General features: G+C 38.6%; 4 protein-coding genes across 4 annotated transcripts; 1 reads left to right on the top strand and 3 right to left on the bottom strand.

The window, feature by feature from the left end:
- Positions 1–480: 480 nt before the first annotated feature.
- On the top strand, positions 481–2,025 carry BRETT_002174 (uncharacterized protein; the record flags this gene model as incomplete). The annotated part of the gene is made up of 1 exon (XM_041280712.1): positions 481–2,025. One exon carries the CDS (start codon positions 481–483, stop codon positions 2,023–2,025), a length of 1,545 nt encoding a protein of 514 aa, XP_041138503.1.
- Positions 2,026–2,189: 164 nt separating this feature from the next.
- BRETT_002173 (uncharacterized protein) lies at positions 2,190–6,794 on the bottom strand (the record flags this gene model as incomplete). Its single annotated transcript, XM_041280711.1, has 1 exon — positions 2,190–6,794. The coding sequence occupies one exon, from the start codon at positions 6,792–6,794 to the stop codon at positions 2,190–2,192; it is 4,605 nt and encodes a 1,534-aa protein (XP_041138502.1).
- Positions 6,795–8,241: 1,447 nt separating this feature from the next.
- On the bottom strand, positions 8,242–9,828 carry ALD4 (potassium-activated aldehyde dehydrogenase; the record flags this gene model as incomplete). Its single annotated transcript, XM_041280710.1, has 1 exon — positions 8,242–9,828. One exon carries the CDS (start codon positions 9,826–9,828, stop codon positions 8,242–8,244), a length of 1,587 nt encoding a protein of 528 aa, XP_041138501.1.
- Positions 9,829–13,059: 3,231 nt separating this feature from the next.
- BRETT_002171 (uncharacterized protein) lies at positions 13,060–13,314 on the bottom strand (the record flags this gene model as incomplete). The annotated part of the gene is made up of 1 exon (XM_041280709.1): positions 13,060–13,314. The coding sequence occupies one exon, from the start codon at positions 13,312–13,314 to the stop codon at positions 13,060–13,062; it is 255 nt and encodes an 84-aa protein (XP_041138500.1).
- Positions 13,315–14,229: the final 915 nt, after the last annotated feature.

The following is a 14,229-nucleotide window of genomic DNA, read 5'->3' as shown; positions in this document are numbered from 1 at the left end:
TTGATTCAAATATTCCCGATTTCAAATGTTCATACAACACGAACAAATGTCCGATTGATTTTCCTCTGTCGATCTGGTGATTTCTGGATATTTACATATCTGGCCGTTGCTGTCAGTCGCGAATCTTGAGCGCGTTCTTTGTTTTCTTTTGTTTTGTTCACATTCTGACCACGAGAGACGACGGGAATTTTAATTTGGGTCCATCGACGCGACAAGAATAGGAGGCTTTTGCGGAAGTCGAAGTCTCCAGTAGAATAAGAAAGGTGGTAAATAAACTTCACATTTTCTTTACTATTAGTTGCACTCACACAGATTCCAATAAAAAATACGTTGTCATATATAAAGTAATAGCGTTTATTTAAGTTTCATAGAGAAAAGGGATTCATTGTTGAAGTTAGCTGGGCTCATTCATCTAGCATCAGAATTGTATTTTTCGTTCGGATAGAATAATTTGAAGACACATATTTTTCCTCTGGATTAATGCCGCAATCCATAGATGCAGACAAAGCGATAGATTCAGGACTAAATTCGGAGACACAAAGCTGGGATAGTCCTAATGACAGTCTGAATGAGGTTATATATCAATACCCCCTGATTAATGCTGACAAAGATCATCATCATCATTTTAATGGTCATCACCATCATCGTCATCATGGACCTTACAGCTATGCAAAAAAGCTGACAAAGAAGCTTGCAGCACCATTTTTTATGCACGGAAATGGGCAAAGTAGTTCTGCCGATGGATCCAATGATTTACTACCTTTTTATGATGCGAGAACTGGGGATCAAGAAGAGCCAATGCTGGATCCTCCCTCGAAGGTAAGTTACGTATCTTCCGATAGAAAGACTCGTAATACGTCCGAAAATGGCAATTCGAGTGTGTTGTATCCATCCGTACACGGAGTTGAATTTAAACATTCTCGTTCAGCAAGTTCAATGACTAATTTACCAGCAGATTCAACAGCTAGTTTGCTTCTGACGGCAATAGAATCATCTGCAGACAAAAGGCATTTGAGGTCTCATTCGGCCGTGAATTTAAGTTCATCTTTAGGCAGGAGGTTCTATGATTCACCTGTTAGAATGAATACACCGGATGAAGATTTGATGAGCAGTTCCATGACACCAATAGCTCTTTCTCCTTCTTTACGCTACTCGCGGACTTCAAACACCCCATCTTCTTCGGAATTTGCCAGTAAAAGAAACAGCTTTGGTGATAGCACTTCAAATAGTCCAAGATTACTTGCAAGAGATTCGTTTGGGCAGGTTAATACGAGTTCAAGAAGCTCTGGAGACACTCCGGATGATCGCAAATTGTCCTCCTCACATAATAGATTAAAAAGCATGACATCATTTCCACTATCTTCTGGATTACAATCACAATCGAATATATCACATGAGTCAGGACACTCTCAAAATGTTTCTGGACTTGATTCATCTCACTTAAGTTCTTATGCATCTGCTGACTTACCCTCGTCAGGATCGTCAAGAAATTTTATTGCGCCTGAAATACGTAAAAAGTTTGAAGATCTTAATGATATGATCAATGCAAACCTTGCAAAGTGTATCAACAGCGTTGATGAAGATAACACAAAGTTATTTGAGGATGTCCATAGCAAGTATGAAAAGCTCGATGAGCTGAATAGACAGCTCGAGGCAACTATTAAAGATATACAAACATATTCGGGGGATGTTGATAGCATTAAAGAAAATGACTTGAGAAAGCTCAAATCAAGTGATTTGTTTACGAATCTCAATGATCTAAACGCTAGATTGACTGTTGTCAAATCAAGTTTGAAGAAGGACGAGGAAACTTTAACTTCTTTTGGAAAGGAAATACTTGCTTTGGAGCAGGTTAAAAAGCGGAACGTTTTTACCCAAAAGACTAGGGGTAACATTATACTTATAATATTTGGCTGCTTAATTTTGGTTTTGATCATCAAAACTGTTAAGCATATTCTTCATTCTGGCTTCACCTTTGATTTTATTCGCTCATTGTATTCAAAATTTGCAGAGATAATTCATTAGACGCACATGCAATTGGCATCTTTTCTATACTTTAATATACAGTTACATTCACTCTGTTGTATATAAAATTTTATGACCCTTAAATCTAAGACGTGATACATTTTAATATATTCTTTAGTATACAATTTATTTTAACTCTATGTTGAGGCCCAAACACGCATCAACTATGGTGTATCAAGATGTGCATAGCAATATTCCATCTCCTGTTCGCTCATCGAACTGAGGTACAAACACTTAGATAGGGCCTCTTTATTTTCGGTAAGTTTGTACAACTTCGACCAGTCGATTAGTCTCAGTATCCTCTTCAATATTCCACATTTTGTTCTAAACTTATCAAAATTAATTAACTCATATGGTTCACCAGCCTCTTCTCCATCTGTATCCGTTGCAACTGCAATAGTGTCCGACCGTTCAGAATTAACTGTCAAATCACTTAAATCAAGGGCAATAAATGGAATTATACCTTTCGAAGGAACTGCAACATCCATTTGATCCCGAATGTCCTTGAAATTGTTTGCGGGAGAGGTAGCATCCTTGAGTTCTTTCAAAACCAACAGATCTCCCGCATCAATGGCATTCCATGTGGATTTCAATTTTTTGATGATTGGTGCAGTTAATGCTAAGGTCACCTGAAACATTGTGGCATAATTCTGCTTCTTTTTGCAAACGATTCCCAAGTGAATGAACCTGGAGATTGTAAGTACGCGAACGGCCAAGTCTTTGCATAAAAGAATCTCTGATATAATCCAGTTAGTGACAAGGTTAAATCTCAACGTAATAATCTCTAAACCAGATTTGTCTACGCTATCAAGCAAAAGTCTAAGCCATGAGCTATATGGGTTGATTGGCTTGTCCCATTTAGTGTCAAGAATCTCCTTCCAATCAATGGAAAGAAGTAGATCTCGTTCAATCAGAGTCATCTGGTTGAATAAGACGTCGGATCCGTAACTTAAGATAAATGGTATATGGTTACCCTTATACATGGCTTCCTGAACACTCATCAATGGCGTTCCATATAACAACTTCTTAGGAGTGAGCTTTAACGACTCGATATCAAACGAACTGGTGCTCCTAGGTTGATGCTTTAGAGAAACCGAACTGTACTTTAGTCTTGTACTAGATCCTGCTGAAACAGATGTTGGTGTCCTTTGGTGATTAAACAGTTTTTTCCCGCTATCTTCCCCTTTTTCAACAGCATTTGGACTCGATGAAATAAATAAATCATGAACCCTATCTTCCAATTTCTGCTCTTCCATTGTATTCAACGATTCACCGGACCCATTAATAACATCCTCCTCGTGAGTTGGTTCCATTGGAGGTGTAAGATCCTTCTTATCATTGAATTCAGGGACACCTTTTTTCTCAGTCGACATCTCACCTTTAAGCTTACTTCTTGCATATTCGATTGGGTTACAGTCTATTTCATTATCTGGGATTGCAGCAAGTTCGTCAATAGCAGACTGAGAAATGCCAGGATATGGTAAAAGGCATGATTGTGGACTCTCTGATGAGGACAAATCAGAAGAGCATTGCCCACTAGATACGGTGGATTGCGATAAGGAGGAAGAAATCGAAGTTTCTGTCTTGTCAACTGCAATCCCGGTCTTATTAACATTCGCGTTAGTCAAATCGCCAATGTAAAAAGGAAGCGCCATTTGTTCACAAAGATTATGCGAATCAATTGAATAAGAGCTGTACGAGGATGATCCCAGAAGTAAACTTCCATGAGGACTTGAATCAGTATCACCGTTACCTTGAACTGCAATATCCTCATGAGGGGCTGGTGAATTGTGAGTATCATCCTCCGTCACCACTTCATGTACCAATCCTTTTCTGAGATCATTGAATGCATTCTTCTTCCTGAGCTTAGCAGATGAAAATTGACACCTGTCCTGCACATATCCGTCAGACGAAAGTGACGAATCATACGTCATGTAAGATCTTGATGACACAACGCTGTTGCGGGAGATAACCCTGACCGAAATCTGCTTGTCCAAGTCAGTTTCAAGGTCCGTTTCATCGGATTTAATTCTCTTCTTACCTTCTTTGATAGAAGTCGGTGGTGTTGAGATCATAGAAGAGCATCCAAGGGGTAAAGTACCATCTAGCGAATCAGTCGTTCGAAGTCCTGAGGAGTTCTTTCTAAATGAATTTGGACTCTCCTGCTGATTGCTTTCCTGTCTTTTTATGTTGCATGCACTTTTAGACCCGCTTTCAGCATCTTCATCATGATCACTAATTCCCTCTTCACCATTTCTACCGTACATTTTATCATCATCATTCTCATTCATAGATGCTTTCTGAACAATTTCTTCGATGCTATGATCTTCATTTATGCCAGCAACATCTTCATGGTGAACAACCTCCTGAGTTTCCTTCGGAATTTTCACGCATGTCTCGTCTTCTTCCACAGTAGACATGTTGGTATTCCTTTTCTCCTTGATAAGTGAAACAGTGGAATTCATGCTATTGGTATTCTTGTCATTGTTGGCAGATAACATGGCATCGTCAAGCTGTAGTAAATTCTCGCTGGCATCCGTCTTAGAGCTTCTGTTGGATAATATAGGACTTGCTGCCGACTCAAAGGAAAAAAATTCAGAATCAGACAAATCTAAAGCATGTGCACTTTTCATGGGTTTAAGATCAATTTTTACTGGTGGCGTACTCTTAGTATCATAATAGCTTGTCCTATCAGTAGAAATCGTGGCCTGTTCATTAGCATCTTCAGGTGCATTTTGCTGTTCTTGGTTGTCTTGTTCCTCTATCTGTTTTTCCTCAATACTGGCTGCCACTTCAGAATCCACGATCCTCTCTGTACCAGTTGGATGAAGAGACATGTCGACTATATCTCTAGTGGAATGCGAAATATCCAGCGAATTCGACCAGTTTATTGTAACAGACGGTGTCTTAAAGGACAGTTTATCATCAGGATTCTCCGATGCAGATGCCAACTCGTCCACTTGTTGCTCCACAGCTGAATTATCTACATCGATCGCATCAGAAATGCTACTATTATCGATATTCGAATCATTGGGTCCAAACTTACTGTTAAAGTTTGCAAGCAGTGCCGAAGACTCTATGGATGCTGTTCCATGGCTTGATCCTTTTCCCTTTGTTGGAGATTCCTGAAAATAGCTTTCTTCCTGGGCCATATTAGGTATTGATGCCTTTTTCTTTAGTCGTGCCTGTGTGATCTTATCCTTATTCTCGTGTATCGTCTCGTAGTCCGTGAGAACTCTCTTGCTCAAAACATCGATTTTTCCAGCGGTGTCAATTTGTCTTTTCAGACTTAACAATCTGTGTGGCTTTGCCTCTGACTTCGATACACCAGTAGAACTTTCCGATACCCCGGTTTTGCAACTTTCACCAGCATTAAATACATTGGATCCCACACCATAATCGCCAGGAAACAAGTGCCTAAAAATTCTCGTCCTTCTTCGCTGTGTATTACTATGCGTCAACCTTCCAATTTTTCTCGAAGTACGAGCCTCTTTCTTTTTGCTGGCCATAACATTTACACGACTGTTCAGTCTTTTCAAAGGTGTACTTGGCGCTATCTTTATAACTGTACTATCACTGAAGACTTCGAGCCTTCCACCTACTGTGAAACCCCTACTTTCTTGACTCGTAGGTATTCTATCACCAGATGTGGAAGCAAGTGACTTCACTCCTTGCACTGGTGTGGTCTGCACGTGCTCCAGAACATTGCTGTAAAGATTTTCTATTGTACCATCACGGCTAACATTTTTCAAATTCTTTGGACCCAATGATGCCAACGATGCTTTTGGGTGAAGTATAAATCTATCTTTCGCAAATATGCTATCATATCTGTTTGCTGATGAATGCGAAACTCTCGTACCCATCGCAGCACCCAGACTGGTAGCCTTTCTCCAATTGGTATGCAAACTTCCTTGAATTATGCTTTCTAAGGTATTATTGGAGTTGGTATTTTGTTTGGAATGCTCTTTCAAGAGCATATTAACAGAACTTGATGAGTTCTGCTCGACCATGGATAAAATTCCAGACCTACGGACTGATGGATCACGGATTTGTCTCAGTCCAAGCACTGAAAGCCGTGTGTGAGGTATGGATGAGTAACTCTTGATCGGATAGGTGAGAATATCAACATCCTTTAACTTGTCGAGAGAGACAGTGTTCCAGAAGATGTGGCACATCACCAGATAGCTCTTTTTCAAACTCACAAGAACTTTCGATCCCAAAGATGAAGATTGACCGCCATTTTTAATGTAACACTCGTGATGGGGAAGCTCGTTAATTGTGGATGTGAAAAGTTCCCGCATTTGTCTGTCATTAAGAAAGTCGTCCTGAAAATGATTTAATATCCAATGTCTGATGGTGACAAAAGTTCTGACAAGGGCAAGCTTTCCTATGGTTGCCGTCTCCGGATCCTCCGAAAGAGAACCTTTTAGACACCACGTTAGTCTGCACAGAAGAAGTTCCATTAACGGTAGTGTGTCTATGAATGTTCGAAAACTGAGGAAAAAGTCCACTATGAACTGGTAATCAATAATTTCTGGAGATGTTAGATACGTAACTATTGATTCAATTGTAGCCTGTGATAATTTGCCAGTAACAGGGTCGAACTTGGCAATCTCTGAGGGCTTTGGTGTCGGATAAAGAAGTTCATTGTCAAAAATTGGATCGTTTTGCGCAAAATTCTCCAAAAGTTGTGACACTTCGACAATCGTCCTTCTAGACACAGAGTCTGCCGTGTTGTCAGGTTGATCTACTCCTGATGGTTGGTCCATTGAGTAATAGCGTTAGATGTTATGATATTCAGATTTAAATGAGGGTTTTGTATGCTGGCGTTGGAATTTGTACGAAAATATATGATGGCAGATGCACCGTTATGTTGCCTCTCTGTGTTCTCTAGTGTAAGACTTGAATTATATATTTTGACGCTCTGATCCTTTTCAATTGTATTTGTCTCAGCTTTTGTACGAGTCTGTTTTGCGATCAATTAACGGGCATGTATCACGAACAGTCAAGTTGCGGGATAATTTTGCAAAACGAGCAAGCCACGAGAATGAAGGTGAATAAGGAATTAAAGTGTACAACCGAAAAGCAAAGAATGGAACTGAATAAATGGAACGAAGAGAAGAAAAACAGTTGAAGGTAAATTTGTGAAGGGTCGAAGAACTGGATTGTCTAATTTACTATTTCGAGTACGCGGATTCAGGCAATGCACTAATTTGTAAACATGCTACTGTACAAATTTTATTCTTTCCTCATATCTATTATTGTGTCCGCCCATCTTTATTTTTATTCCCTTTTTGTTGTTGTTTTTGTTTTCGTTGTTTCCTTTTCTTGAATACAGCACTTCAATTATTTTTTTTTTCTCACTTTTCCATCTCAAAAATTTTTCCACACTTGAGCGTTTATTTACTTTTACTGTATTTCTCAGCTTACTCTATAAATGTCGACTAATCTGTGAGGACAATTACGCGGTTTAATTTTTGGGGTTATTTTTACGGACACGCTTGTACTGTATAGGAAGAAGAGATGTACATATAATGTAGACAAACTTGTAACGAAAACTCCAATTAAAGTTATGCAATTATTCATTGATACAATGTAACAGTGAATATATAATTTTGTTAAAATAAAAAAGGTGTTTTACTCCTTGCCATACGTGCCTATTGCTGAATATTAACTTGCAAAAGTATAAAAAAACGTATCTCCTTCAAAATTCATAGCGCGTTTATTTTTTACCGTAACATATTTTTTTCCAGATCAGGATTCGTGTATTTCCAGATGCTCGAGTAACTATCCATGTGGTTCGATCCATTGTAATTATGAATAGTTGTGTGTGCAGATGATAGCGACATGAAAGGCGCTATGATGTGAATTAGGCAAAACACGGTTGCCCACAATAGTAAAGAGTGCCGTTTAATTGAAGCAGAATCCTTATTTTGTCACAACAGTATAACATTATTCTAGTGTAACCTTTCCTCTTGATAGATCATTTTGTAACTGCATACGTCAGTGGATAGTCGAAATCCTTTTTCTCATCACACTTGCAATCACCATGTATAATATACTATACTCTGCATAACTTAATTGCCCCTCTACCTATCTTAATTATCTCTTCTACGTACCACATCACTTAGAGTCGTATGAATTCGATTCAACTAAATACAGAGAATATAGGAATACCCATGGAATAAGTCTTAAAATTAAAATAAAGCAATGCGCTTACTGCTTAGTGCCAACGGTCTCATCGATCTTTGTTCTGATGGCCTTAACCTGGGTGTAATTGTCAAATGAGGACTTACCCATCTCTCTTCCAATACCGGACTGCTTGTATCCACCGAATGGAACGGCATAGTGGAAATCGTTGTAAGTGTTGATCCACACGGTACCGGCTCTTAGTCTGTCGGAGACATATTTAGCTGTGTTAAGGTTCTCTGTGTGGATACCAGCTGCAAGACCATACTCGGAGTTGTTAGCAAGAGCAAGGGCTTCGTCCGGAGTGTCAAACTTGGTGATCACACCGAATGGTCCGAAGATCTCCTCCTCGTAGATAGCCATACCAGGCTTGGCCTCTGTGAACAAAGTAGGCTTGATGAAGTAACCCTTGTTACCCTCTCTCTCACCACCAGTAAGGAGATGTGCACCTTCCTCTTTACCCTTCTCGACGTAGCCAAGAATCTTGTCCAACTGCATCTGCGATGTTTGAGCACCCTGGAAAACTGCTGGGTCGAATGGGTTTCCGACCTTGATAGCCTGAACAGCGGTCTTCAATTTCTCTATGATGGTGTCATAGATACCAGACTGGATGAAGATTCTGGAACCGGCGCAGCAAACCTCTCCGGAGTTGAAGAAAATACCTGTGATAATGTTCTGGATGGTCTTGTCGACGTTACAGTCGTTGAAGACGATGTTGGCGGACTTACCACCCAACTCAAGAGTGACCTTCTTGATGTTAGACTGGGCAGCAGCTGTCATGATATGTTTACCAGTTCTGGTGGAGCCGGTGAATGCAACTTTTCTGATTCTAGGGTGGGTTGCGATGGCCTCACCGGTAGTCTTACCGAAACCAGAAACAATATTCAAGACACCAGCTGGAACACCAGCCTCTTTGGCCAACTTAGCCGAGTAAAGGGCAGACAATGGGGTTGCCTCAGCTGGCTTAAGCACAACAGTGTTACCTGTGGCAAGAGCAGGGCCAATCTTCCAAGACCACATCAAAAGTGGGAAATTCCAAGGAATGATTTGACCACAAACACCCAAAGGTTCTCTTTTGACAAGGTTCAAGTATCCCGAGCCTGTGTCAACAACCTCACCATCTAACTTGTCGGCATAACCAGCACAAAATCTGAGGTAGTTGATAACAAGACCAACATCACCTGCAGCGTTGGCCAAAGTCTTACCGTTGTCCAGAGACTCTATAGAGGTCAAAGTCTTCTTGTGAGCCTCCATCAAGTCTGCCAAGTTGTAAAGAACCTTACCTCTATTGGCTGGATCGCCAAAAGACCAGTCTGAGTTGAATGCGTTCTCTGCGGCATCCACAGCGGAATCCACATCCTCGGGCATAGCCTCTGCAACTTCACATATTTCCTCCTCTGTAGATGGGTTGATAACACCAAACGTCTTGCCCTGCTTACCAGAAACAAATTCGTTGTTGATGAACAATCCGGTCGGTTGCTCGTAGGTTTCACCCGTTGGCAACGTGATGGTCTTGGACAATTTAGAAGAAGAGTAAAATCTCGAAGCCATAGTTGGCTTGAGAGCTGCTCTGGAAGCAGCTGAGAATGCCTTTGCAGCAGTGTATCTGAACATTTTCTTTTTTGTTAAAGTTGTTTATCGAAAGATAATACGATTCACAGCTTAAGGATAAAGAAAGAAGAGGAAGGAGGCAAAACTGACAGATTACGAAATAGACAAACGCAACTACCGATAAGGCTAAAAAATGGGAAATCCCCCTCTTTATATATACAGGGAAAACATATCATAAATGTAATTTAAAAATAAACAAAATAAAGAACGAACGCCATAAAAGCAAATGTGTATATGTACCTCCTCCCCATTTTTCAGGCGGGGTTCCTGAGAGCAAGATCCGACTCTCGGTATTGAGCAACAAGCTGTCAGAACAATGGGGACTGTTCCAGATGACCGTCAAGGTACCGGTTAAAGCATGCATAATTTTTTTTGTGCTTAATTCCTCCTTGAATCACTTTTAAGCCGGTAAAACCTTATTTCACTATTATTTTTACTTTTTGTTTTTTACTCCACCCCCTATTGTCTGTCTTGACCTACGTTATTCTTTTAGTTTCTTGTACTTTTCTTGAGTTCCATTCATACATTATTTATTATACTCAAGTGTGGTGGTGTATGTGATACGCATAATATATATCTCTACAGCCCAATTTCTATTTCTTTTCATTTGCTGGTTTTCGCCGTAGTAATCATTATTCCTCTGGTATCTTTCCCCATATTATTTTTTTTTTTGCCACCGAATCATCTCCACTTTATATTTGTGAGGAGCATATTTTGACCTACACTTTATACCCATGTTTAATTAATCAGCTTTGATTATAACTAAGCACCATACAAGATTTTGATATATTCTCTATTTCCGGGCGCTTTTAGTCCTTCTTTATCATCGCTTTCTGTGAATTTGTCTTGTTATATCATTTATTCAATAGTTCATAGCCTCCGTATCACCGTGTCGTATTCCCCTCATTCTATTCTTGTCAACGTCGGACAATTTTTTTTTTATGATTTTTCCGTACCCCTAAATAGTATACCACAGTCAGTTTCTGTTCAACAGCTATTTTTCTCCAATCCTATACAGCGTAATTAATCGTCTTTTGATTTCAATAATGGCCTGAATGGAATCGAAAAGAAAGAAAAAAACTAATGATCACCACGCGGTCAAGTACTCTAAGATTCATTCCTGTTACCTAATATTTTCTCGAAATGGTAAACTCTAGTGTTGTCGAACAATAAGAATAAATTTTCTGTCCGTATTAAAAGAATCCAAATGCACCCACCAGTTGCGGTTATAAAATCATTTTTCGTTTCTTTCGCTGTTTTTTCCATTACTAATTTTCCTGCTTTCATTCATCTGATGGAGAAATAATTGATAACCATACGTTTGTAATCTGTCACACTGAAACTTTTTAATTTTGATCTTTGCTATGTTCAGATACTTCAGGCCAAAACTTTCTGGGTTCGCTTCCCGATAAGATATATCGACTTATGGGGTGTATATCCCTTCCCATTAAGTTGAACCTTGATCAGTTTTTCCGAAAGGTGGGGTTTGACCTTCCTGCTATTTTATTTTTTCTGTTAGAAAAAAATGCCCAGATCCTCGAGCCTCTTTAGAACTCCGACAATTTTCTACAGTTTTTCATCAATATTCTATCGTTTTCTATTGTTCAAAAAGACCGCTCGATTTATTTTAATTAAGCCTTTCACATTAGCTAAAACTCCTGCTTTCCATACCAAAGTGTATTAAGAATATTTGATACATTTTACATTCCGATCCGGAAAACTAACACTAACTTTATTACATGTAATCACTTTCTTATTTCTATCATACACCACTGGTACTTAAGATTTTGAGACACTTCTTACCTATAAGCTGATTCTATCTTATCTATTCACATCTCATATAATTTTTTTGCCGCTTGCAATCCCAATTTTCTTTATTACGGCATCTTATTTATTTTCGCTCTCTCTTTTTTTTTCTCTTTTGGTACCGATTCAACCCATCGTCATTGGACAATTTCGCCTGGACTGAAATTTAAACAAAGAATTTGTTGAGACATTTTTTAGAATATGAATGACCTTTAGAAAACTAGAGTAATTTGAATCACATTCGAAACAATAACTTTGATTATCTTCTTTGCTTTTTCCACAATACGTATGTAATTAAATAATTATCAGCACCAACGTCTTACTTCTTAAAGCGGAAAGCCTTTAGATCCAATAGAAACGCCGTTCTGTCCTGGTATATTTCAAATGTGTTTTTTTCCTACCTGGCAACGATGAGTATTCATCTACCTGTAGTACGTTAATCGAGGACTCATATTAATTATCCCCTGAATTTCTTAACACACAACTTACTTGCTGGATATCGAAGGACAAACAAATTAGAAACAGTGTTTTTTGCACATCCAATTTACTTAGTAGCTACCGTTATTTCATTGCAGTTATTGAACCAAGCCAGCCCATAAATATTGTTTTCATTCATGTTTTGATGGAGGTATCTTTCCAACTTTCCGCCTTATTTGTCCCCTATTTTTTCCATTATTTTGCCTCCCGTCCAATACCTTACTGAGTTTCTGCATATTCAATTAAAGGTACAGTTTTGATATACTGAACTGATCATCCCGTCATATTCTTCTATTGTGTGTGTACTCTTAAGAACTTTGCGAAGATTCTCAAAACAATCAAAAAAATTTGTATTCATGATTTCTTCACTTATTCTTCCACCCCCGCTTTCGAGCATTAACACAACCTGCGTACACAAATTTGTTTCTTTATAATGTACCGTTGCGACCTCCGCTCTACCATTTTACCATGTTTCTTGCTTATTCTTCTCAAAACTCCGCTCTCCCATCTTTCTATTGTAATATTTTCCTCTGTCGACTTTTCTCCGCCCATTATTCATCTCGAAACGGTTGTTAAGTCACACAGTAGCTAATGTTCTCGAGTTGTTAACCCTGTGTTTAACACTGATATTGTATTTCGTAAAGCTGTACATTATTATCAATAAATGTACAAAGTTCCTTTTTATTGATACACTATCACTCTCATGTTATTTGCATATTGTGATAAAAGTAGAGTGTGTCATCGTTGCAATTTAATAGTTCACTTAGTGTACCAGCACCTGATAATTAAAAAAAATATGTCTAAAAAAATTGCACCCCCTGCTTTAAAACGTTACACCCCCTGTCTACACAAAATTCAGAAATTAAATAATATATTTTATTAACTAAGCTAATCACAAAAGACCTGCCTGCTCAAATGTCTTCTTCGTCTGATCATGACTCTCGAGCTTCTTTAAAGTTTCTTCAGTACCAAATTCCTTGCCGTTGAAAAAAATAGTTGGGACCCACTTTCTCCCACTATGGCAGTAATCTCTTTTTCCAAACTTTCAGCTTCCTTTGGATCAATTTTATCTAACTCAACAATCTTAACCTTGTCCAAAACACCATACTTCTGAAAGATGGCCTTAGCGTACTTGCAATCTGGACACCATGACTTGGAGCTCATAAAGTACTTGTTAGCTTTGATAAGTTCTGCTGCTTTTCCCATTTTTGTTATATAGATGTTTCCTGTGTAATTAGAGTAAATGCCGGATAATTGTTCAAATAAGCTCTAATATTTTAATGGCATCTGACTTAGCATGCCTTTTTGTCCAAGTTTAAGATGAACCTTTTTTTTTTTCACTTACTTACTCGCGGCTTCTTATATAAGTTTTTGTTTTTCTTCGCTTTCTTTTGCTGGTTTCATTCTCATGCGGACTTTTGTTACCGCTTTTGGATGTTTTTAAAATTAAATACTCCTTGGTATTTACGACCTCCTAAACATTAAACATTCATATCACTAATTACTCCCTAACTGCCACTAAATTACATATTTTCAAACTGTCACCATGTATAAGAAGGCATTGCTTTTGTGTATATATCTTTGATGGATAGTTTCTCCACCAACATCGTTTTGGTCACGTGACATAACCTCATGCTGTGGCTCTAGCAATGCCAGCCTGAATTATATTACCAGAATTGAAACATTAATTCAATGCAGTACTAATGATTAATCATGCTAAGTATCATGTACGTACAAGGATTCTTGTTTTGGTGTGTTCCAAAGATTATGGGCATGTACAACCATTACAACAGGCTTACTAGCTTCAAGTCAAGAGACAGCTTGTATGAGTCGATTGACGCTTTTTTTCGCCGAATTATGAATATATATCCGAACCTACTCCTCCTGCTTATCTGAGAACACACTACAAGTCTCAGACACATATTCATCGATTCCAAGTGCTTGATTTTGATTTATTTACCTTCAAAAGCATAACTTTACCCTGGCCTATTTCCAAGAACTATTTTTGGGCTTGTGGGGTAAATGTAAGTACACACACACGCCTTTATCGTTCGAAGCGTCTGCGAAAAAATTGGATGGAAAAAAAAAATAAAAAATAAAAAAGCATATAGGACAGTGAAG

The sequence above is a fragment of the Brettanomyces bruxellensis genome, chromosome 9, assembly GCF_011074885.1.
Source record: "Brettanomyces bruxellensis chromosome 9, complete sequence".
Lineage (NCBI taxonomy): Eukaryota > Fungi > Ascomycota > Pichiomycetes > Pichiales > Pichiaceae > Brettanomyces > Brettanomyces bruxellensis.
The sequence above is the reverse complement of the archived record's forward strand: the minus strand, read 5'-3'. Positions and strand labels throughout refer to the sequence as shown.